This window comes from Penicillium canescens, assembly GCF_028828765.1.
Source record: "Penicillium canescens strain IBT 15451 chromosome Unknown utg000008l_segment0_segment0, whole genome shotgun sequence".
Classification (NCBI taxonomy): domain Eukaryota; kingdom Fungi; phylum Ascomycota; class Eurotiomycetes; order Eurotiales; family Aspergillaceae; genus Penicillium; species Penicillium canescens.
Genome location: NW_026703970.1, coordinates 2274264 through 2296949, shown reverse-complemented (window position 1 = coordinate 2296949; position 22686 = coordinate 2274264). Strand labels below are relative to the sequence as shown.

The 22686-nt window shown below is 47.7% G+C and overlaps 12 protein-coding genes across 12 annotated transcripts; 4 read left to right on the top strand and 8 right to left on the bottom strand.

Moving 5' to 3' along the window:
- Positions 1–66: 66 nt before the first annotated feature.
- Positions 67–1380, bottom strand: N7446_011747 (FAD-dependent oxidoreductase; the record flags this gene model as incomplete). Its single annotated transcript, XM_058520489.1, has 3 exons — positions 67–308; positions 357–1239; positions 1297–1380. The coding sequence occupies 3 exons, from the start codon at positions 1378–1380 to the stop codon at positions 67–69; spliced, it is 1209 nt and encodes a 402-aa protein (XP_058368013.1).
- A 350-nt stretch (positions 1381–1730) lies between these two features.
- N7446_011746 (alpha/beta hydrolase) lies at positions 1731–2866 on the top strand (the record flags this gene model as incomplete). Its single annotated transcript, XM_058520488.1, has 3 exons — positions 1731–2025; positions 2077–2742; positions 2799–2866. 3 exons carry the CDS (start codon positions 1731–1733, stop codon positions 2864–2866), a joined length of 1029 nt encoding a protein of 342 aa, XP_058368012.1.
- A 495-nt stretch (positions 2867–3361) lies between these two features.
- On the bottom strand, positions 3362–4508 carry N7446_011745 (uncharacterized protein; the record flags this gene model as incomplete). Its single annotated transcript, XM_058520487.1, has 3 exons — positions 3362–3666; positions 3719–3944; positions 3996–4508. The coding sequence occupies 3 exons, from the start codon at positions 4506–4508 to the stop codon at positions 3362–3364; spliced, it is 1044 nt and encodes a 347-aa protein (XP_058368011.1).
- Positions 4509–4814: 306 nt separating this feature from the next.
- On the bottom strand, positions 4815–6577 carry N7446_011744 (uncharacterized protein; the record flags this gene model as incomplete). Its single annotated transcript, XM_058520486.1, has 7 exons — positions 4815–5019; positions 5073–5158; positions 5208–5273; positions 5321–5780; positions 5834–6047; positions 6098–6356; positions 6410–6577. 7 exons carry the CDS (start codon positions 6575–6577, stop codon positions 4815–4817), a joined length of 1458 nt encoding a protein of 485 aa, XP_058368010.1.
- Positions 6578–6968: 391 nt separating this feature from the next.
- On the top strand, positions 6969–8533 carry N7446_011743 (uncharacterized protein; the record flags this gene model as incomplete). Its single annotated transcript, XM_058520485.1, has 6 exons — positions 6969–7184; positions 7234–7326; positions 7445–7642; positions 7693–8047; positions 8098–8160; positions 8211–8533. 6 exons carry the CDS (start codon positions 6969–6971, stop codon positions 8531–8533), a joined length of 1248 nt encoding a protein of 415 aa, XP_058368009.1.
- Positions 8534–8769: 236 nt separating this feature from the next.
- Positions 8770–10657, bottom strand: N7446_011742 (uncharacterized protein; the record flags this gene model as incomplete). Its single annotated transcript, XM_058520484.1, has 5 exons — positions 8770–9692; positions 9743–10287; positions 10340–10460; positions 10521–10563; positions 10613–10657. The coding sequence occupies 5 exons, from the start codon at positions 10655–10657 to the stop codon at positions 8770–8772; spliced, it is 1677 nt and encodes a 558-aa protein (XP_058368008.1).
- Positions 10658–10977: 320 nt separating this feature from the next.
- On the bottom strand, positions 10978–11300 carry N7446_011741 (uncharacterized protein; the record flags this gene model as incomplete). Its single annotated transcript, XM_058520483.1, has 3 exons — positions 10978–11095; positions 11142–11188; positions 11241–11300. 3 exons carry the CDS (start codon positions 11298–11300, stop codon positions 10978–10980), a joined length of 225 nt encoding a protein of 74 aa, XP_058368007.1.
- Positions 11301–12823: 1523 nt separating this feature from the next.
- On the top strand, positions 12824–13690 carry N7446_011740 (serine hydrolase domain-containing protein; the record flags this gene model as incomplete). Its single annotated transcript, XM_058520482.1, has 1 exon — positions 12824–13690. One exon carries the CDS (start codon positions 12824–12826, stop codon positions 13688–13690), a length of 867 nt encoding a protein of 288 aa, XP_058368006.1.
- Positions 13691–15350: 1660 nt separating this feature from the next.
- On the bottom strand, positions 15351–15794 carry N7446_011739 (uncharacterized protein; the record flags this gene model as incomplete). Its single annotated transcript, XM_058520481.1, has 1 exon — positions 15351–15794. The coding sequence occupies one exon, from the start codon at positions 15792–15794 to the stop codon at positions 15351–15353; it is 444 nt and encodes a 147-aa protein (XP_058368005.1).
- Positions 15795–18519: 2725 nt separating this feature from the next.
- Positions 18520–19008, bottom strand: N7446_011738 (uncharacterized protein; the record flags this gene model as incomplete). The annotated part of the gene is made up of 1 exon (XM_058520480.1): positions 18520–19008. The coding sequence occupies one exon, from the start codon at positions 19006–19008 to the stop codon at positions 18520–18522; it is 489 nt and encodes a 162-aa protein (XP_058368004.1).
- A 693-nt stretch (positions 19009–19701) lies between these two features.
- On the bottom strand, positions 19702–20129 carry N7446_011737 (uncharacterized protein; the record flags this gene model as incomplete). The annotated part of the gene is made up of 2 exons (XM_058520479.1): positions 19702–19892; positions 19943–20129. Coding segments are annotated over 2 exons (378 nt in total), but the record flags the coding sequence as incomplete, so codon positions are not given.
- Positions 20130–21153: 1024 nt separating this feature from the next.
- Positions 21154–21986, top strand: N7446_011736 (SDR family NAD(P)-dependent oxidoreductase; the record flags this gene model as incomplete). The annotated part of the gene is made up of 3 exons (XM_058520478.1): positions 21154–21426; positions 21482–21776; positions 21820–21986. The coding sequence occupies 3 exons, from the start codon at positions 21154–21156 to the stop codon at positions 21984–21986; spliced, it is 735 nt and encodes a 244-aa protein (XP_058368002.1).
- Between the last annotated feature and the right edge of the window lie 700 nt (positions 21987–22686).

The window sequence follows — 22686 nt, the reverse complement described above, 5'->3', positions numbered from 1 at the left end:
ATTGATAATCCTTTCTTTTTTTTCACTAGATGGTCCATTCTTAGTACCTACATATCACTCAGAGCCTCAACTCCCAACCACAGCCCTCTTGGTCAGTATGGCGGATGTCTCATCCAGTCTGCTCCAATCATGAGCATCTTTACAGGCCTGGCGGCTGAGGAGTACTGCACGACTCGTACGGTCTCTCATTTCCTTTTCATATTCGTCAATTGCAGCTGACGTCGTTAAATCCCCGCTGTAGATTCGTTCAATCGCCTCCATCAGACGGTACGCATCGAGGATTCCGTGGTTGGCCGCTTCCCCACGATCTATGAAAGTCAGGATCTACCCATTGTGCTCTAGAAATATGCACTTACACATTGTCATTGCATGCGCTGCATCACCGGCTAGTGTGACTCGACCACCCCGATTGTCCCAAGGGAGACACTCCCAATCTGCTAACTTGATCTCGGTGACATGTGTTCCAGCAGGAATCCGATCAACTGCCTTTTGAAGAAATGACACGAACCCTTGTGCCCGGTTCTTCATGTTGATCAGTCGAGCTTCATCAGTGCTTGCTACTTTGTCATCTGGTCCTTTCTCCGGCCAGGACATGCAAATCTGCGCACGATATCGTTCCGCATTGGTCCCGGCTGTTCCATTCACTTGTGGTGTTTCCAGCATGGAGAACCAGAAAAAAGCGCCTGTTGTAGGGTGGCAGCCTTGGAATAGTAATGGATCCATGTCACACAAGGGCTTGATTTCTTCCGGGGTAAGATCCACAGCAACTCCCGTGAAGTTGATCCCGAGTGTTTTGTTGCCAAAGGCGTCTGGCCGGAGGAACTGCCTGACCATCGAACGACTGCCCTCAACACCAACGACGAGACTTCCGGTGACATATGTGTCGTCTTCAAACAGGAGTTGAACTTGATTTGTGTCCTTCGGTACATTTAAACCGGTCACCCTTCGACCCCAATGAACATGGTCCTCAATACCAACAAGTAGCGCACGACGCATCTTCTCCCGATTCACTCTCCATCGAACATTAGGCGGAATCTTGAACTTTGGTTCTCCAGTCTGGAGGTTGATGAAGAGAAAGTTTCCGCTGTCATTGCGGGCTACATCTGGGTCCACTTGGACATCTTGAATGCGAGATAGGGTTGATTTGTCCAGCATTTTGAACATGGACTCCAATGCCCAGTGTAGGGTAATTGCCCATCCTTGACCACGCTCTTCGGGATTTAAGTCACGTTCGTAGATCTAGACCGGATTAATTCAGCAGCAGTTAACTCTAGACTATGTATTGATCCAGCTCACCTCAAAGGGAATGCCCTTTTTCTTTAGCGCTTGCCCGAGTGTCAGGCCAACAATGCCGGCACCCACAATAAGTACGGGGTTCATATTGCTCTGTGGGAAGCAAATAAATCAACAAATTAGGAGACGACTATGCAACCAGAATTGCTAGTATGTATGATAGTCCTGGAAGGACTAAGTGGGCAATAGATGCTGAAAATAGCGGTACTTGTATGTTACATACATGGTCGAGAATGCAGAGATAGTAGTCCCCGGCCTTTATGTTACTCTCCGACGTATCTGTTCCCTTCCGAGGCCCGTCGCCTAGATAAGAAGCGGGGTTCCGCCCGTCGGCAGGCTGCGACGGAGAAGGGATTCTGTGGAAACGGACACTGGAATATAAAGTGATTTGGGACTTTCCACTTTCTAGTTTCTAATATCGTATCACACTTTCAATCATGTCGCACGAAGCCTTGAATCCAATCCATCCCTCCGTTCTTCCTTATTTGGACCCGGTATTCATTCAACTATATAATGAAAATGTTGCGAACACGCCTTCAGGGCCAATTGACCTGGCCATTCTCCGTACGAAGTACTCGGTTTTGTACTCGTATGGTACGGGCCCTGCTCCAGAGTGTGCACGCGTATATGACGCCGAAGTTCCCGCTCACAACGGAGATCTGATTACTGTTCGAGTTTATGAGCCTGCATCCCCTGGACCATGGCCCGTACATGTCGATTTCCACGGCGGAGGTAGGAAGGGAATGAATGACAAAATATTGGGGTTTTACTGACATAACACAGGATGGGGCCTCGGTGATCTCGATACAGAAGCCCATATTTTGAAACATATCTGTACTAAGGCCAACGTTTGTGTCATTGATGTCGACTATCGCCTCGTCCCCGAAAATGCATTTCCTATTGGTATCCAGGATTCTTTCGCTGCCTTGCAATATATACACGCCGAAGGTGCCAAAAAGTTTAACATTGACCCTACAAGGATTTCCCTGGGCGGCGTCTCAGCAGGAGGCAACATCGCCTTGGTATGTGCCCATCTGGCTCGTGACAAAAATATTCCTTTGAGGATTATTGCTGTCGGCACACCTACCGTGGATAACATAGCCTTATACAAGTCCGCATCTGAGGCTCCTTGGCCCTCTATGCAAGAGATGCAACACGCGCCAACACTCAACTGGGCGCGACTGAAGTGGTTTGATAATCTCAAATGGCAGAGCATTGATGCTGAAGGTCCCAGTCGTGAATCGCAAATGGCCGCGGTAAAGTGGTATGCTAATTTGCTTGACGCCCCGGATTTCACCCGCTTACCAAAGACCGTCATTTATACTGCCGGATGTGACCCTCTGCGTGATGAGGGTGAGGCGTATGCTAGGAAATTGGTTGAGGCCGGGAATGAGGTTATTCAGAAGCGGTTTATGGGTGTTCCCCATCCATTCATGCATATGGATAAGGGTATGTTACCGATTTTGTTGCCACTGCCTTGGCCACTATACTAACCTATGCTTTAGACCTTTGGCAGGCTAAAGAGTTTATTGATATGACGGCTCAGCATATTAAGTCTGCGCTGCACGGATGATAGAATGATAGAAGATCCTCTGAATGAGCGTTGTAAATATAATGGATCGTTTCACCTGTCGCTTTGACTTAGATGTACATTTGAATCTGTTTCACTTAACAACGTGATTTACTGTAACAGAAATCTGGTTTCTTACATGCCGGTTCTCACAGAAATAAATACTTTTGCGGTTCGGAAATTTACAGCAGCATTGTGGTAACCGTTGTCTGGTAAAATTAGGAACTTAGTGCGCCTACCTGAGAACTGCGTGGAATTTAGGTCTACTTATATCTGTTCAAGTCGTATGTGTTTTTCTTCTACCTACTGCATCGCGGTCCAGCATCACAGATATATCTCATTCGAGGGAATACATCCAGAGCTCGTCCCCTTCGGCTTCCTTTTCATGGTCTGATGCTTGAAACTTAGGTACCTCGCTCGACATTAATAACTCTGATTATATCCATTCGCACTAATAATCTCTTGAGAACTATTATATTCTTGCAAATGTCCAATCGCTTAGACTCCCTCCATGTCATAAAGCTGATTTGCCAATGGAATGATTGACTCTTCCAGTGTTCGGAACCTTACCCCCAGGAGCCTCTGCACCTTGGATGAATCACAGGAGTAGTGTGTATCAGCAATACGCCTCCCGGGCTCGCCCACTGGAACTCGCTGCCTATCTGGAAGTCCAGAGCGAATAATATCAGCAACCTCCTGGGTATCATAAGATGCCTGAGTCACCAGGAATCTCTCATTGCCGCTTCCTGAAAACGTCAATGTTCTCAGACTTGTTTCAGCCAAATCCTCTACATCAATCCAGACTGGAAAATGAAGAATGAGTCCATGAGTATTAAGTTGGGGAGAATGACATACCGGGAGCTTTTGTGGGTGGAACCTCGGCATCTTTTCCTGCACTCAACACCTGCCAGATAATCTGGTTGCTAGCGTTGAGTTGGGAAAGGGAGGAAATCGGGTGAATCATACGGCCGAAAACCATTCCAGGGCAAAGCGTCATCAGCTGATATTGAACCGGGTTATCACGAATGTAATCCCAAGCAGCACGCTCCGCAACAACCTTGGAAGCGCGATATGCGGTAGGCTAAACTTTGTCAGAGGCCATAGAATAGTAAAGAGGGAGCTGAGTACTTACCACCATCGAGGCAGTGACACCATCTTCATAGGTCAATGGACACCAGTCATTCTCAGTATAAACACGGCCTGGCTGTAGGCCCAGGCTGGCATCATAAACACTCGCGAAACTCGACATGATCACAACCCTACGGATATTCGGATCCAGCCGAGCAGCCTCGCAGACAACCTGTGTACCCTTGACCGCGGGGATCATAAGCTTCTCTTCAAATTCCCCAGGGACTGCATCGTAATTAAAAGCAGATGCCAAGTGCAAGATTGCTTGGCAACCGTGGAGAATCGCAATAAAAGCATTTAGATCGGTTGGATCGGGGACAACAGCGATCTCAAGGAGAGAAAGATTGTCAACTCCAGCAGAGCTCAGAGATTTACGCGTAGCCTCTCCCTTTTCAAAGGAACGCACTGTAGCCCGAACGCGATAATTGGACCTTAAGAGAGTTGCGATACAGTGAGCGGCGATAAAGCCGTTGCCACCTGTTACTAGCACGAAAGATCCAGGGTCGATAGGAGCCATTTTTAATATTTCAAATGAGCCTGGAGAGGGATAATGGGATATTCAAGCTCAATTATATGCAGAAATTACTTTGTCTGGGTCTGTGATCGGCTGCTTACAGTCTTCCCGCGCCGCCGTCGGGTAGATAGCCTACTAGGATTCTCCTCATGAAGTCCCATCGGGGTCTTTAGAATCACAACTAGCGTACCTACTAAGGTACTTGCCCATCGGAAAGGGAGATCAAAAATTTGGATATTGTTGGCTAAAGTGTAAATGATTGAATAAAAAATGTCTCTAGTTAGGACATTGAATGTACGAAGGTCAGTCTTAATACACATAGCGGAAACTTTCATCATCTTGTGCGTCTCCAGCAGCTCCCTTGTTGGCCAACCGTGTTTCTATCCGACTACGCGCCGGCGCACCAAGCCGATCAGCGACAGAGTTGCGCCTCCCGTAAATAATGCGCAGGGATGTGGAGATCACAATCGCAGCAGCATTGACCGCAACAATGGTAATCTTTGCCGGAATGTAACTATTGCAGAGCTTAGTTCCACCATAGTAATTTTCTCCTATATAATGACTTACTGCGGCGCATCTTTGGCTTGAAAAGTCTGCGGACCTATGATATTCGCAATGCTGAAGCCAGCAGACACAATCCCAGCACCAGAGACCTGAAAGTGTGAGCGAAAGCAAATCAAAATGGTGGGACATAGCAATTACCTTCATTGTGAAGCCCCGGTAGTTCGCTCCTGTCCAAGCATAAATAAGGGCCAGGGGTGCAACCGTCTTTTAAGGTCAGATATCAGGGAATTTAAAATCCTGGCTTGACTTACCGTGTTGACAAGATAAATACCAGCCAAACAGCCGGCTTGGTTCTCAGATGGGAGGAACGACATCAAACAGGATCCCAGCAAAGTTGGAAGCAACAGCAAGTCGATTGCCAGCCATCTCGAGAAGCCTTTTGAGATTGCGTACGTGGACACCATAGTCGCCACGATACTCACGATGCCTGATGGCATATTTAGCAAAGCGCTTTCTTTGGAGCTATATCCAAACCCTTTGATGAGGATAGCAGAGAATGTAGTTATAACGCCGCTGGGAATTGTGATGAGGATTGTGAGCAAAACGAGCATCCACGTCTGCAAATCCCCAAAAGCTTCAAGAACAGACCGCCACCGGAAGACTTTGAGCCCAACACCAGCTGAATCGTTGGCCAAACGCTGCGCAATCCGTATTTTCTCGGGTTCGGTGAGAAACTTGGCCTTCTCGGGGCTGTTGGGAAGTAGAAAAATCCTATAGAAAACGCGGTCAGAATCTATTCGACGGGGGCTTCGATCAGACCTTACACGAGGATGGAAACCAAGACATTGACAACGCCAATTGCTACAAACATAATGCGCCAGCCACCGAAGGACATGCCGGCAGGGGCGTGCTGAGCAGCGAAGGAAATGAGCCCGCCGACAATTTGCCCAACGCCTAGCCCGCAGTACCAGAATCCGTAACGTGGTGTCGATTCTGCTCGGGTATACCACATGCTGGTGTACATCGTAAGAGAAGGTGCTAGTGCGACCATCAGTCCCATTCTTCAATACAATCTGTAGAGTACGCACCAATAACAGCCTCCATTAACCCCAGGAGGACTCTCAACGCGAGCATGTGGGAAAAGTTAGAGGCAGCCGACGAACAACAAAGGATTACGCCCCAGCAAAAGACATTGGCCCCAAGCACCTTGGTAACGGGAAATCTTTGCAGAAGAGCACCCTGGGGGATTTCCGCCACTGCATAGGCGATAAAGAATGCTGTTGCCAGCCACGAGAAGTCGTTTCCAGTCATTTCTAGGTCATCCTGTAGCCCCATTACATTTGCGTACTGAAGAGATTAGCCAACAGAGACTACTATCACAGGGGATGAGCTATACCCACATTGATGGAAATTTTGTCAATCATTTGCAGGAAGTAGGTCAAGAACATGATGGGCAAGAGGTGATAGTCAATTTTGCGCAGGAGCTTCTTGTCATTTATTAAGACACTGCCCAATGCACAATCCTCAGCAGCATCATACTTGTCCGTGAGCTCGGGTTTCTTCTCCATCGTTGCTGTCACTTTGAAGGAATAAAAATGTAGGGTCAGAATAAGACACGAGTCCCAGCATATTATCGGTTGGCGGATTGCCTTTAAGAAGCAGCTCAGACCAGAGACCAGGAGATAGCAATTCGGACCATCGAGCGCTTCCCCAGACAATGATAGGCGTAGATCGAGTGGCTGTCACTGCCAGAGGAAAATATGAAAGAGGTAAAGATCAACGAAGTTCTATGCAGCCGTCGGATAGATAGAGCCCCTCTCCGCCGCTTAGCGCGAGATAGGCAGAGAACCCGATAGAACTTGCAATCCGTCGAAGCCCTGAAGCCCAGGTTGAAAAGAGTATATATCGATCATAGGCAATGAAGTTACTTCATTGTAAACTGAAAAAAATAACTCAAGTATGCCTTCTCGCACCGACTCACCTCTTCAAATCGCCATTATCGGCGCAGGCCTCGGTGGTCTTGGCGCGGCTGTCGCCCTACGCCGTCAAGGCCATGCTGTCACGGTTTATGAAAGATACGATTTTGCCGGTGAAGTGGGCGCATCACTAAGTGCGGCATCAAACGGGTCTCGCTTTTTGGAGGAATGGGGTGTGGATGTGAAGGGAGCCAAGCCGGTTTGTTCGAAACTGCCGAATGATAGTTCACTAGTTTAATGGGTGACAGGTCATTCTCAAACAACTCATCATGCACAACTGGAGCGATGGTGATGTGCAGAGTACATATCCGCTTGGCGATTACAAGTCCAAATTCGGGACAGTATGTATCTATCGTTTCATTCATTATTTTCTCCTTGCTTTCACCTCTGTACACCTCTTTGTTTACCTCTTTTTACGCCTCTTTTTGCATGAAATTAATAAGCACTGACCGACGATAGGACTATAACAATTTCCATCGCATTGACATCCACAAAGAACTGTTGAAGTCAGCATTTGAGGCACCCGGAGAGGGTCCAAAGTGTGAATTGAAAGTGAATTTCAAAGCAATCGAGGTCAATACAGAGGAAGGTGTGGTGCGCTTCGAAAATGGGGCTGAAGCATCGGCCGATATTATTGTAGCCGCAGATGGCATCCGGGTAAGAGAAGAATCGATCTGTGGTGATTTCGAAGCTGACAGGTATGCCAGTCCCTTACCCGAAACATGATTGGAATCACTCCAGACTTCGAAATGTCAACTTCTTGCTGTTATCGATGCATAATTGGGGCTGACAAGCTTCGGTCGCTTGGCTTGGAAGATTATATCTCCAATGAGGCAATCGAGTATTGGGGAGGATTCGGTATCAACAAGATTGTCATGTCTCCTTGCAGCAACGGTGAAGTAGTGAGCTGTTACTGCTTCTATCCTGCATCGCACAACAATGTGCGCGACGATGGGTGGAATATCAGCGCTACACCGCAGCAATTGGTGGATACATTCCCGGATCTGGACCCTAGGATGAAGACTTTAATGTTGAATGCTGAGGACATCAAGATGTGGCGACGTGAGTCTCTTTTGTTCAATGCCAAACTCCCTGCTGACCTTTGACTATAGTGTACAAGCATCAGCCTTATCCGTATTGGGTCAAAGGCAAGGTTTGCTTGTTAGGTGATGCTGGTAAGTTTGAGATATCCCCATTCGAATTCAAGCTGCTGATCTGCTGCTAGCCCACCCTATGATGCCCGATCAGTCACAGGGATCTTGCATGGCATTCGAAGATGCAGGCGCATTAGGCCTCGTGTTCAACAAGAATTTCCGTGAAGAATACGGAATTATTGAAGGATTGAAGCTTTATGAAAAGCTGCGGCGGGGGCGCGCTACTCGCGTGCAAGAGGCGAGTTTCAGAGCTCGCGAGAACCTCAGCGAGAGAATTGGGTGGAGCTCCTCTACGGATCGGCCAGGAAAGCTCACCATTGAGGAGGTGTGTGGTTATAACATGAAGGACCATCTGGCTGAGTTGGTCGCTGAGGTAAAGGGTGCTCGGGTCTGATGATTGCTAAGTTCTTGCACGCACAATCACTTGCCTGGCAGAAGGTATGAATATTGCCCGCCTTGAGTGAGTCTGCCGATTGGGCTCAGAGTTGGCTTTCCATTTCATACCCTTACTTCTCTTTCGCGTTGTAAACCCCTCCCCTATGATACGTATAAAACGAATTTCTTCTTTTATCAATCGATGACATTGACTATCAAACAAATCATACACGACATGAGAGCATAAACAATAAGTTATATAAACACTACACCAGGGAATTGACTATATCTCACAGCGGCCCAGTTGAGATCTGAAGCATCGTTCCCCCCTTTCCAAACGGTCTCCAGCAGTTGACGAGCATGATGAATGTGGCTGAAGCCCAAGGTATTCTCCATGACCATAAGCCTCTCTTTCACAATCATCCGTCGCTCAACACTAATACTGCTGGACCCAGCAATGACAAGTGGGAATAGAAGACATCCCTCGACTCTACTTGCATAGGGGATCTTCTGCACAGACTCGAGAATAGTAACAACACAGCGCTCCACAAACTCATGGAGGGCATCATACCCTTCCACAATCTGATGCAGCCGAAGTCTGATAGCCCACTCAAAGGCGGTAGTAGCGTGGTACGTGTCGGACTCCAGTTCTGCAGAGTACCCACAGTTATAATCAGCGCGCCATTCATCGATTCGAGCTTTCAAATGCGTAGCCGCAGCTTGAAAGCCAATTTCAGATAATTCGTCGATGCGCCTACTCCTATGATTGGCCAACAAATTGACCATCCCAAGATAATCAAACAGCGCCGGCGATATACCGTAAATGGCATCCGATGATCCATTCCGGTCAAGCTCTGGAACTCTGCTCCGTCGTAATGAGGTTGTAAGATCCGTTATACTATCATTGCTCTGTAACAAAGGAGCCTTGCAACGAGAAATAGTTGACATAGAGTCGAGATAGTGGAAAAGACTTATGCAGAACGTCCACTCATCGGATGAGATGAGGTTTTGGAATGCAGGAGACTTCAATATCGCGCTGGCGGCTTTCAAATGCCACTTCCAAACGCGAGATGTACCATCAAATAATTCCGTAAGGCATAGCAAAAGCACCGTGGCACAAGCTTCAAATATCGATTGGCGGTCTGAGCAGCCCAGTAATTTGTTTACTTGTGTCAAAGCTAAAGAGGTCAGCGTATGGTCAAAGCAGAGGAGTCAACAAAGGTGCAACCTTTGCCTTGTCGGGTCAGGGCGCATCCCCAGATGGTTGGGTAGACTCTCTTCCAATGGCAGCCACTTAAACTCAGAATGACGCTGGTAACCGTATCCGAAATAGTAGCCAGTGGCAGGAGAGTGACCAAGAACGGGTTCCGATCTACATCCTGAGAACGCGATAAAGCTCTCGAAACGACGTGGATATAGTGGTTGAAGAGCGACCGGTCCTCTTCAGTCCGCAAATGAGGGTTTGCCGATATAGGAGACCGACTTAAAGGCAAGTTCATAGAGTTCTTCCGTGGCAATGAATGGGGAAATAGCGTGGCAATAAACTCCTCATCATCGGAAGGGGTAATGGGGCTGAGCGCAGGCGGACCGCCGTCGGAATCATCAATCGGAATGCTATCAGCAGACACAGTTGCAATGGATATAGGCGAAGGGGTATCATTCATGTCGGGACTGTGCACTTCAACATTCATAGCCATAGCTGGCCACTCACAGGGAAGATTCAGGCGGCGACAATCGCTGCACCTGGGACGGTTCTCATCGCATTTCTTCTTCCTACAGGCCAGTCAGCTTCCGAGACAAGGGCCTATTAGCTCCACCATATTACCTTGTCTTGCAGGGCAAACAGCCGCTCCGGGACCGCGATGCACGGGGCCGTCGCGCAGGTGATCTGAGAGACAAAGTGGACTCTTTCTCTGGAGACCGGGGCTTGCACACATGTCCTAGACCTATAGCCAAGGAATCAGTTCATGGTCAAAGATAGCTTGGGAATAGTGCATAATGCATACGCTTGCAGCGTGAGCAAGGTGACTCGCCGTCGCATCGTTGTTTCTACCATTATTAGCGTGATGTATATATGGTGGGGGAGCACATCACTCACGATACGTGCGCAACGGGCGCAGCAGGCTCGACCAGGGGTACTCATTGTGTGCAGAGAATAGAGGAGAAGACCCCAGATACGACGGTTTCCTCTTATCGGCCAAGCGACGCTGATAAGATGTTGACGATGATTTGGCGGATTTGCCGAAGTGCGGGGATGAGGCTTTAGCGTCGCCTCTTTACTTGGACAAATGGGAACGACTAAGGGGTAAGCTATCTTATTTTTGGTGTTTCTATTTTCCAATATCAATGTCCATGGCCAAGCATCCTTCAGTAAAGCATCCCCCATTCGAATTCATTTCAAGCAAGCGCAAATATCTAGAACCCGAGAGTCGAAATCGACTCCATCAGAGGCCAGCGACCCCTTTACTTGCCAGACTTCTCAGACTGAGAAGGCTCAGCGGGAGGAGTGTAGGTAGAGTTACCCTGGCCATCGTTGTGGTAGGTACTTCCGTCGGGGTTGGAGTAGTAGTACGAGCCATCCCTAGATGTGTCAGTCATGTTTTGGAAGGCCACGGGTATCGACTCACTGGTTGGAGTAATCAGGACCAAAGTCGCGAACGCAGAAGTGGTTGCCCTGTGAGGAATTCAGATCTCGACTCTGTTGTGCAGTCAGTTTTGCAACTCACCTGGCTATTCTGGCCAGAGTTGTTGTAGGTGTAGGAGTTGCCGTAGTTGTCTTCCGGCATGGTTGCGGTTGATGAAGGTTGATGAAATGGATCAATGTAGAGATGGATGATGGAAAGCAAGTGAGGTGGATGAAGGGAAGAGGAAGAAGCGAAAGACGAGGAAGATGACTGACGGGCTTTTTATGGTTTGTTTGTCTGCCTCAATCGCAGCCCATACGCCTTCCCAAGCAGACACAAGCACGTAACCCTCACCAAGTGATTGTAAAAACTTTACTACCTGGACCATACTACCTAGGCTTTGTTTAAGCTTAAAACCGCACCTCGCGGTATTTGTTCATTTTCCACAGCCCATATCTCGAAATTAGTGCAGTACCTACCACACTCGCTCCAACAAGAACTGCAAATGCATAAGCGCTCTCCTCAATGTAATTAAGCACATTCTTACCAAACAAGCCTGCTACGGAAGTGGACACTGCAAATCCGAGCATGCAAATATCAGCTACGCTTCGAATATCATGATCCGATTCGGTGCACATCAAGAATCGACTGGGTGGTGTCCGTAATTCGTTTGACATCTCCCAATAGTGCAATCGCAGACTCGGCGATCTTGTCTGCATTCTTATAATATGCCTACAAGAGATATTCAACCTCTTGGTGGTCCTCAATGCCATGGCGCTTTCCGGACTGGCAATCAGACAGGTACATAGTGGCCATGTCTTCCAGACGGCAACAGCAACAATTAACATCTCTCTGTCAGAATTTTAGTTTCCATAGAAGTATATCCAACTACAGACTGAAGTGGATATTCTCAAGGATCACTTAACTTTGTTCAAAGGCAAGGCATGCCTAGAACTTCAGTTTGTTGAATGTAGCATTATCGAAGGCGATGGCAGTATCAACATCATGCAGCTAGCAAGTTCTCGAAGGGGAGATTTTAACCGGGGTATCCTCGCTCATAACTGGATCCCGGAGAAGGAAATTGCGAAGAAGTATCGGTAATGGGCAGCCAGAAGATCTCCATTGTCAGACACCTGTGCTATACACATCCAACGTCCGTGTTCGTTCAACAACGCTTTCCACCGAGAAGAAATGTGGTTTTCATCGGATTGGAAGGAATACGTCCGGACTTCCAGCAAGCTGGTTGAGCCACACCGAAAGTGCGACAGGTTATGTAAATCCGATCAGGCACAATTTGCTGTTGGTCCCATTTGCTCATAGCACAACCGGCAGATTAGCCGTATCGGGGCGGACAGTGTGCAGAGCTCAATTACTTCGGACATCACGTTAAAGTCGGTGACCGGGGGCGCAAGGCTCTTCGGTGGGTCTTTGTTTACAACAAAGAAATGCGCCAGCTGGGTCGTGAAGTACGTGGAAAACTGCATTTCGTCATCCACCATGGTACTACAACTAGGTTGTGGGTTTCTTCACCTGTTCAAAGGTCTCTGCTGCGATTTGTTCCAGCTTTTATTTACGTTATCAACAGTCATTGCTAGGGAGAGTGGCATGCACCATCAACATGTAGCTATGCAGTCGTGATTGTCAAGGATGGAGCCATCCGACTTGAGAGATATCAATATGGCAACATGCCGTCTTCTCGGAATGTCGTCCAATCGGTCACCAAGTCATTACTATCTACTGCGATTGGCATCGCAATTGAAAAAGAGTTCTTCACTCTGAATGTTTCGGTATCAACGTATGTGCCGGAACTCACCGATACACCTTACGGACAGATTTTGCTGCAGAACCTCGCCGATATGACTGCAGGAGTTGAGCCTCCAAATGGAACTGACGTTCCCAATTTATTCACCGACATTTACCCGATCACTGATCCAGAAGCCGTGCTGGATTTTTTCAAAACCTACCAGAAGGTGGCTGAGCCCGGTGAAGTTTTCAGTTACCATGACGAAAACTACTACGTTCTCGCCCTCTCTCTCACGCGTGCCGTCGAAGTACCACTAGGAAACTGGATTACTAAACACATTTGGGAGCCATCAGGGATGGGATACGATGGATTTATGCGAACAACCGGAGCGCACCAGGTTGACGGCTATGGGGGATTAGCTATCGCCTTGAAGGACATGGCCCGCTTTGGCTTGTTTGTCCTAGATTATTTCCATGACATAGCAGGACCTGATGTGCCAAAGCGCTGGTTCGATAATATTGCCGATGCGACTACAAGTACAGGGATTCGTGCTCCTGGTAACATCAAAGAGGTACCAAATTCGGGTTATCAAACTGGGTGGTGGACTATGCCAAGGGATGAGGATACGTATCAGCTATGGGATGACCGTGGGTTCGCTGCATTGGGGACATATGGCCAGGCAATCTATATCATTCCGGACATTGACGGGGTTATTGCCATGCAGTCAAGCTACCAGATTCATTATGCCGACCTCTTTTGGTATGGCCCAGAGTTTGTGACAGCTGCCGCTGTAGCAGTAAAACATTAGGCATAATTGCACCAAATCTACATTTTGTAGTGGTGGAACCCGTGACGGTAGCGTGTTAGTGGCTTGAGGTGTCACCAATGCCTCAGGATGCATGCATGCAGTCTTTTCCTAGAGATAGCAGCATCCTACCATCATCAATCTGACTACAGTTTTTCACCAGATTCTTCCCTCATGATATAGCATCAAGTTCAGTACGATTACCACCTCCAGGGACCTCTCTCTACGCCTTCAACTGGGCATGGGAGTGGTTGCTTGTATGCTTACTCTATTGGTGTCGACCCATCTGCCATGACAGACTGCCATCGTGCCATCCCCTTTTCAAGTTGGGAAAGGCCCGTAAGAAACCGGATAGGAGAATTAGCAGAAAACAATACCTTACATAGCCTTTGTCGCACAGCATGAACAGCTTCACGAATGCTATATGAACAAGCCGAAAAAAGGCAAGGGTTCTATAACAGTGATTCAAGATGGAATTGTTTCAATCATGGTCCCTCATTCACTTCTATCAACAGCGAACGAATCTTGGTATTCCATCTTGCATGAATCTCTACGGCAGCCTGGAGGATTGCATAGGTTGTCCATTGTTTGGATTTGTTCCCCGGGGTTTGAATTGCCTGTAGGGCTGATTTGCTGTCGCATAGAATTGTCAATGTCGCTAGACTACTGTTCCCTTAGAAGGTGACAGGCGATCTTGAACACCGAGCTGATATCGCAGAAGATGCCTATCAGCTCTGCTACTCTGCTATATGTGCCGACCACCGATCTATCGGTCCTACTTGGACGTATTGTGATTCAATGACCACTAGGTTGTCGAGTGCTACGACGGCGGTCCCTAGATAACCCTCGCATCTAGAGGCATCCGAGTAGACCACAGTAGCGGACGTGGACCGTATAGACCCGGCCGGTTCTCTTACCGTCTCTCGGTTTAACCAGATCTCAATCTTCGTGAAGGGCTCTGAGGAACAAGCAACTGACGGTCTCATCAAGCCTTTGGAATCTTCGGCCTTTTGCAAATTGTGTAGTCTCCAAGAAATCAAAGCCGCGGAGACTCAGAAACATAGTGTGTATTAGCGCTGGCCCACTTTCCACTTCTTTTTCCCATCGAGGATTTGAAGTGGTTTTAATGAGGCCTGACTGCTGTGCTTGGTAATCGTAATGTTTTATTGCTAGTTCGCTACGAATCTTTAACTTATCGTAACATTTATTCAACTTCTTTATATACATGTATTCAACACAAAAAAGCGGGAAATCTACTAGTAAGTACAACGCCCTGAACCCCCTGCCAACTAATCACGGCCCAGATTTACACGGTTCGAAACACACTCTTCCATACCGGTGCTTAGAGTTTAGCACGAAAGCGAAGGAAATCAAAAGCCGCAGCTAGAAACTACATCCCACATCCAGCATAAGTAAGGACATCAGCTTCAAACTTCCGTATCGGACACAACTTGAATTCCCTCGGCCGCTTGATTCGGATAAATCAGCACCGATAACACTGCCACACCTTCATTCACGAGCATCTCCACCGAATTCCAATCCACATATATCATCAACCTTACCGTGTTACCTCCCGAAGAATTCGACGCCGTACGCACAGTGTCGTATACCTGCTTTGGACCCGATGCCATGACATCTGTCGCCGAACCGTCGGAGTTCCTGATCAAAAATGCATAGGAATGCGTGAAGTCGTAACCGACGGTCGTGCCGAAAGACTCGTCAGCTTTGATGCGAATGTGGACTTGCTTGCCGTCGTCCCGTCATCCTTGGAGATCATGGCACCAATCATGTACGCACCTCCCACCAGGTCATTGGGAAGAGATGCAGAGGCCGGATCCGTCGTAATGGTCTGCCCGCTCACGGAGTTGGGGGGTGCGACAATATTTTCATAACCCTCTATTGGGTTACTGATTAGGGTGGAAGACCCGTTGATAGTCTTGAGCTTGACTTCCCGGACCATACTGCCTTGACCGGCAAAATCGCCGTAATAAGGAAGCGAACCTGCGTATTCCCAATTATTCATCCAGCCAATTGCGTAGCGGCTGCCGTATCTGTCATTCGGATTGTCCCAGCTGACTGTGGCGCAGAAGTCAGGCCCGCCATCCATCCATTGCGGGAGGTGGTTCGTTGCTGTGAAGCCGTTACCATCCCATTCCCCGGCCCAATATACGGTACCTGTTGTCTTACCGTAGCGATAACCATTCGCACTCACGGATAAGATCCAGGTGCGCTTTGTGCTGTCCCCGTCTAGGTCGAGCTGATATAGATCTGGACACTCTATATGATATAACAACAACGGAAATGATGTACTACCCCCCTTCCTCCCAAGCCCCCGTGGGGATGCAGCTGAAAAAAATAGGCATCGTCAACTTTTCCGGGGCGGTCAATTGGCCGAGTGTCTGGTTTTGGCGTGCTCAGATGGCCAGCAGAAAGACCAGGTGAAAGGGAATCAATTTTACAAAAGCAGCCTAGGGCAATGGAGTAGGTTTCGCGACAATAAGATGATCTTGGTGCAGTTCCCTGTCACCAAATGTGCATCCATATTTTGGTTTCCTTGGTATCGTAATTGCGCTCGCGTAGTGTGGCCAGCTTAAGCGATAGTAATACGGCAACGATGGGGACGCAAAGGATTGGGCCAATCTGGAGGCCGTATTGAGTTTTCCTCTTGAGGTGCAGCTTTAGTCGAGTCAAGCATCAAGCCATGATGGGTCGTTGAATTGCTCCCCTTTCTTTCCTGTATTTTCAATTTGATTTCATTTTCAATTTCCAATTTCATGTTTCGCATTTCTAATTGCGACATAATACAAATACAAGCAGAGCAAATTAATCTATCGCGGGTATCACTAAGAGCAACAGAGCCTTCGTGAATGCATCAATACAGATGTCCTCCGCTCGGCTATGTGTGTCCAGTATTTACCTCCAGGGGATCTTTTCCTAAGGTCCACTTTTCAGCTATTTCTTACCTTGGATAGACCTCGTTCGCCTTTTGGGAACGGCCTCGGGACAGAAAATACTGCAAACACGGAGAGCATGACGTTCATACAGTACTTTATGATAGACAAGCAGTGCAAAAATTCCCAGTTTGCCTTTCGCTTTGTCAAACCTCTCTTTGTTAGAAAGTTTATATAGACTCTTACCTTTAGATAGTCCAATACCTTTCATCTCTCTCTCTCTGCCTGGCTCCGTCATTTTAAGCATCAATGGTGGTATTTGCCTTGAACTCCTTTACTACAGTTCGATTAATCTGAGACGTGGATATCGCTAAATTCATTTCCCGCCATATTTTGTGGTGGTCAAAAAGCGCATTCCACATTTAATACGAGTAGCTAGTATGCCGTGCTGCCTCTGTGCGTAGTTCTAGCACCTGGGCCCTCTACGCCTGGGTTTTGAAGAGCGCTGATGACTCTGTCTTGCTAATGGATTTCCTCAAGAGCCAATGAAGGAAAGACATTTCTCCACAAAGCTCCTCGAGAAATTTACTACACAGGCGGGCATTGCGGCTTTTGCCACATACCGGAAATACTTAGCGCCCAGACGCGATGTGCTTGCTTTCCTTGAGTATGATCTGCAAAAGCTGACCCTGTTGTACCATCGGGCGCGAAGCCAAGCGACGTTTGTCTTCAGCCTATTCCGAAAAGGTGAAATGGAAAGAAAGAACAGCTCACTAGGGCCCGAAATGGTTGCGGGCGGTCTGTGCGATGGGTTCCGAGAGGTAGTCGGGCGTACTGAGGCCGGCAATCCGAGATTGACCACTAGTGCCCTAGCCACTCATTCTGGGTAAGCGGCTTTGTATCTGGAAACCCCTGGAAAAGGGGACATCGCCGAACACAGCGCCTGTAGAGAACATTATACCTACGGGGCGCAATGCGGACATTGGAAGGAACAGTTATCTACACATAGACGTTATAACACTGTATGTGCCAGAAGACCAGACAGATCAAGTCTCAGCATATTTCAGCCGGGTAGTATCTATTGATCTGATAGATGCGCGACTTCCGGCCTCACCGATAACCGAAGGGACGTTTATTGATCCCGCAAAACAAAGGCGACCACAGTAGCAGCTTTTCGAATATTTCAAGCGGGCGTTGCATGTTGCGTAATTGCTCTACTAGCGCTGCGAGACTTCTTTCTTTTTCATTGAACCTTACATACGGAGGTTACGTGTTCTTTGGTGCAAGGATAATAATCCGCATCCCGCAGACTCGCGCCGTTTGGAGTACTACACTATTCTCGCAGTGCTTCGACTGCAGCCCGCACTCCGTAGGCTGCGTACCTACTAGATAGCACTTTAACTGGCGGGTAATAGTACGCGGAAGGATGCGCCTAACAACTTGGATAGCATATATTGGTGAGTTCCGGAATAGAAAAAGAGCCAAACGGTTCAGAACCTCGCACTCGGTCATGGCACCTTCAAAATGATCCAAAAGAGCCGTGAAGATTGGGAGACGAACAATACAAAACCTCGCCTCTCCAATTTTTGTTTCCCAATCCCTCACAGCATTCGAACAACTTCCATTGCTCCTTCGACTTCTCCTCAATCCCGCTTAAAGTGCTTTTTTGTGTCACCCTCTAAAGGTATGTTGATGTCGAAACCTAAATTCGCAAAGGGGTAAATGTGTGAATAATTTAATTACACCTAATAGTTGCACTTTCGACAAAATACTCTCTAACTGTACCACAGACTGGGCTTCCACACGAAGCAAGGCAGCTTTAAGATAAACTCCTCGTCTTGCACTCTACAATCTTCCACGTAGCCCCCGAAGTTCGCCACTGGAAATGAGTAGTCGAGCATATTGACATCGCTTCATGTGAGGCCTGTAGCCTAAGACCATTCATTCCCTTTCTTGTGGCAATACTCGACTGGCACACATGCCGCAACCGACCCCAATCAGTGATCCGATGCCCGCACCGCCGATCTGACCACGCCAAGCTGCCAACCCAGCTCCAGGTGACCGGATCACAACCATGGCGACAGCACCCAAAACTGCTCCAGCCTCACTCCAGTGATCAATAGTCACTTGTCCATGGTTGTTCAACAATCTCCAACTGCGATCCATCCACTCGATCTCATCCCGGCCCCACATCCGAGCTATCAGGCCAATCCCCATTGTTCCAGCCCCAATAGCCCCTCCTAGGCCAGCGGAGTGAAGTGCAACAGGAAGAGTGAAGGGCAAACGTTTGACAAGGGCTTTGATACTGCTGTTAAGTAGGCCAATCGCCGACCCTAACTGGAAACCACGGCTAAGGACATGGGTTGCGAGGATCGTTCGTGCCATAGGTTGGTCTTCGGCATATTCGACTCTCGGATAGAAATGCGACATTATTATCGATGTTCTGGAAAACGCTCTTCGGGATGCGGGTTGGGTTTTGATTGTAGCTCAGAAAGGGATACTGTCTATTTTATATTTTACACACTTTTGCGGAGTTGGGAGCCGGCATCTAGACTGAAAAGGTGCGGAGGAATCCCGCGGAGAAACTTGGTTCCGTTTAGCCACTCCGAGGGCCAAATGTGGATCCGAAACAAGGCAGTTGCTTACCTGTTTATTAATCAGTGATAGTTGACAAGAAAGTGATTCCGGTTTGCTGATAAAATCGCCGAGGTGTAGGTTCTATTTGGCGAGATATTCTACAAAATGCTTTCGATAAACCTGATCCAAGCCCTTCTAATTCTGTAACCTTTGTAATCGCAGTGCAAATATATTTAGCTCAGTATTGAGCCCTGGTATCCCGAAGTGGTCCTAAATGCATTGAATCAAAATACGTATAGGTCAGATATCAGGCAGGGAACGGCCTGTGAGTGTTTGGTTATTAATAGAGAGTTGGTCCGGGTAATAGCACCTTGGACAACTGCTATAGATACAATGTTCTCCCTCCACTTGTTTTAATTGCAGACGATGTAGATGTAACTTCAGTGCCTAACTGCCCTAGCTCCAGCTAAACTGGGGATTGTTACCCTCTGCAATTGTCATAATAGAATCGCCTGGCATTTCCCTACCCAGCGACATAGAATCGTCTCAATCAACTAGCACCCACCCACCCAAGGCACAGATGGGAGCAATCCAGAGTGTAAGTATTGGAGGAAGGAAGCGGGCCTGCCAATACCGGAAACCTGCAATTCCTCCAGCGATGAACTGCGTCCAAAATATAGCTTTATCACAGTTGCCACGAGGACCGGCGTTGACACTCCACCTCCAATTAAGGAGTGCTGTCACCTACTGATCAGCTACGGCAAAACCCAAATATTGCTTCACTTACCAGAAATTAAGAAAACCGCATTTATATAATCCCAGGATATCAGTCCTCCTCGTCCGCCGAGTTCATGTTTGGGAGTCGCTATCGATCTGAAAGCTGGATAGACATGGTCGAAGCCATATTTCATATGTCCCGGGATTGCAACCAGATTGAGGAAGGCGGCTGCCTTAAACAAGTTTTCGCCAACTAACTGCGTTGAGAAAATCAAGCGTGACCTGCTAGCGTAACCCGGTGATTTATACATGCTCCGATCCGCCAGTACCGCATGAAGGAATCTATGACCGGCCCGCAATTAAGCAATATCTATACCATCCAGGCTCCGATGAAACCGGCATATCGGTCACTACAACATAGAGTACCTAATAATCACCTCAATCCCTCGAGGGATACGCCGTAGGTTACCCCTACACATCCGTCATCACGGTAATTTCCATTCAATTTCACGCTGTCATTGTCTGACTAGGTAGTTTTCGCCGCGACCTGTGATCCCAGTATAGGAAAGTGTCGATTTGCAACTTTAAGACGCATCCAATTTCGGGATTCCCCCGCATTGGCAGATACCAATCACTCCGGTGAAGTGGCGGTCGGTCACTAATCAGTCCGAGACAGTACCATGGTTCCCTGTAATCAACACTGCGGCTTACCGCAAAAAAAAAAAAAAAAAAAAAAGACCCCCAAGAAAAAGCTGATGTAATTAATAACAATCCCATATCGCCAAGATGACTTCACAACAAAACCTTCAAAGACAGAACCATACGATCGGGTTGTTATTTCCGGCAAGGTTTGGTCTCGGAGAGATTTTAAACCGAGTCTCGCGAAGGCAATTTCATCTGATGATTTGACGTTTGAGAAAATGCCTCGGCTTGGAGATATTTAATGACATTCAGCGAAGCCCCAAATTATCTATTTATTGGCTCAGTTCATCTCTAATCACACTTTCTTGACACAGAGAATATACCGCCTAGCTCGAAGAGTAGTATCTGCTGGTAAGCTGAAAGCCCGCCGATCATGCACCCTGGACGTTACCACGTCCGTTTAACTCACTCTGTGTTCATACTAGGATCAATAGAATACAACCGTCGAAATGCAGACACCTATACCAGCCCCGGTCTCAAAATGGCATCGTACCACCTACCCTGCCATTAACCCCTCCCAGATGCAGCTTTTAATGTCTGATTGCCATCACGGGCGGTGATGTAGGTATTGGGCGTGAAATGACTCGAGCTTTCGCGGCTGCTGGTGCAACTGTGGTACACATCTTGGGCCGCACTGATCGAACTCTTCAAGAAACTAAGAGACTGGTAAGCTTGGAGTTTCCGAGTATCGATATTACTACCCATGCGTGTGACGTAACCGACGAGAAATCGGTAGAGCGTGCAGCTCAGGAGATTGGAGCATGGGATGTTCTCATCGTCAATGCTGGATTTTTAAGTGAAAGTCGTCCAATCACGGACTCGAACTTGCAAGAATGGTGGCAATCTTTCGAGGTATGTTTACCCTGGAGCTTGGCATTCTAGCTTGGAAAGAACTTACCGCCTATAGACGAACGTAAAAGGATCGTTCCTTGTTACCAAACACTTCCTTCCTCAACGTTCCGAAGGGGCAGCTATTGTTGGTATTAGCAGTGCCGTCACAGCTCTCCCTGCCACAGCCGCACCAAACAGCTCGGCGTACGCATCATCCAAATTTGCGGTGATAAAGCTTTTCGAGTATATAGCCGAGGAAAATCCAGACCTACACGTCCTTACGATTCATCCCGGTCTTATAGAGACTGACATGGCCAAAAAGGGTCGACCACCCGGCGTGCCTTTCGATGACAGGAAGTATCTTGATATCAGTATTTCTGTACAGCAACGCTTGATTGACATTCCCTAGTATAGTCAAACTGCCAGCACACTTCACGGTGTGGGCTGCGAGCTCTGATGCGAAGCTTGCACGTGGGAAGTTCTTATGGTGCAATTGGGATGTTGATGAGTTGGTTAAAAAGTTGGAAGAGAAACGAGATGATCCGTTTTACCTAACCTCGGTTCGATTCGGGTCTTACTGAGACCAAATGCTTTGTCGAGGTGGCTGTGATGTCGGAATTATTGTATTCTGCCACTATACCTCTGAAAGATCGTGTTCATAGTTTCGGTTTCCTTTGTTGAACTTTTCCCGGTTATGTTGTTAAATCATTCTTCGCGTATCCTCCCACATTCCATCTCTATGCTGAAGACAGCTCACTGGACCTTAAAAAAAGGAAAGTTATAAAGAAAAACACGCCAGAGTAGTGCCCTGGTACTGCAGTCTGTACATAGCTTAGTCGGGTTGCCATCGAGTTATAATCGCAGCGGAATAATGTAGATGGTGAAACTCGGCTGCCAAAGGCTGGCCTTGACGGGCTGGGCCTACTAGGTGCGTAGAAGTGCAGATTTATTAATTCCAAATAGGCAATGAAGCCCAATGCTGCCAAAATACAACGCCAATACTAGTAATTTGGTTGTTATTTAAACTATCTCCTATTTAGACGATCTTATGCCTCGACTATCCATATATTCCTCGCCAATGGACATTTCAATGGTATACTTGACTGCCAGGCTTGGAAATTATTGAAGAGCCTAACGCTGATATTGAATGTATTATGCATTAGGTCTTATCATCACCTCTATTGCAAGAAGTATGTAAGTGACCAATCAATATAAAGCACTTAATGGGGGCTTTGGATCAGCTACCGATGGAAAGTAGACATGTGCTATCGGGGAGGGGAA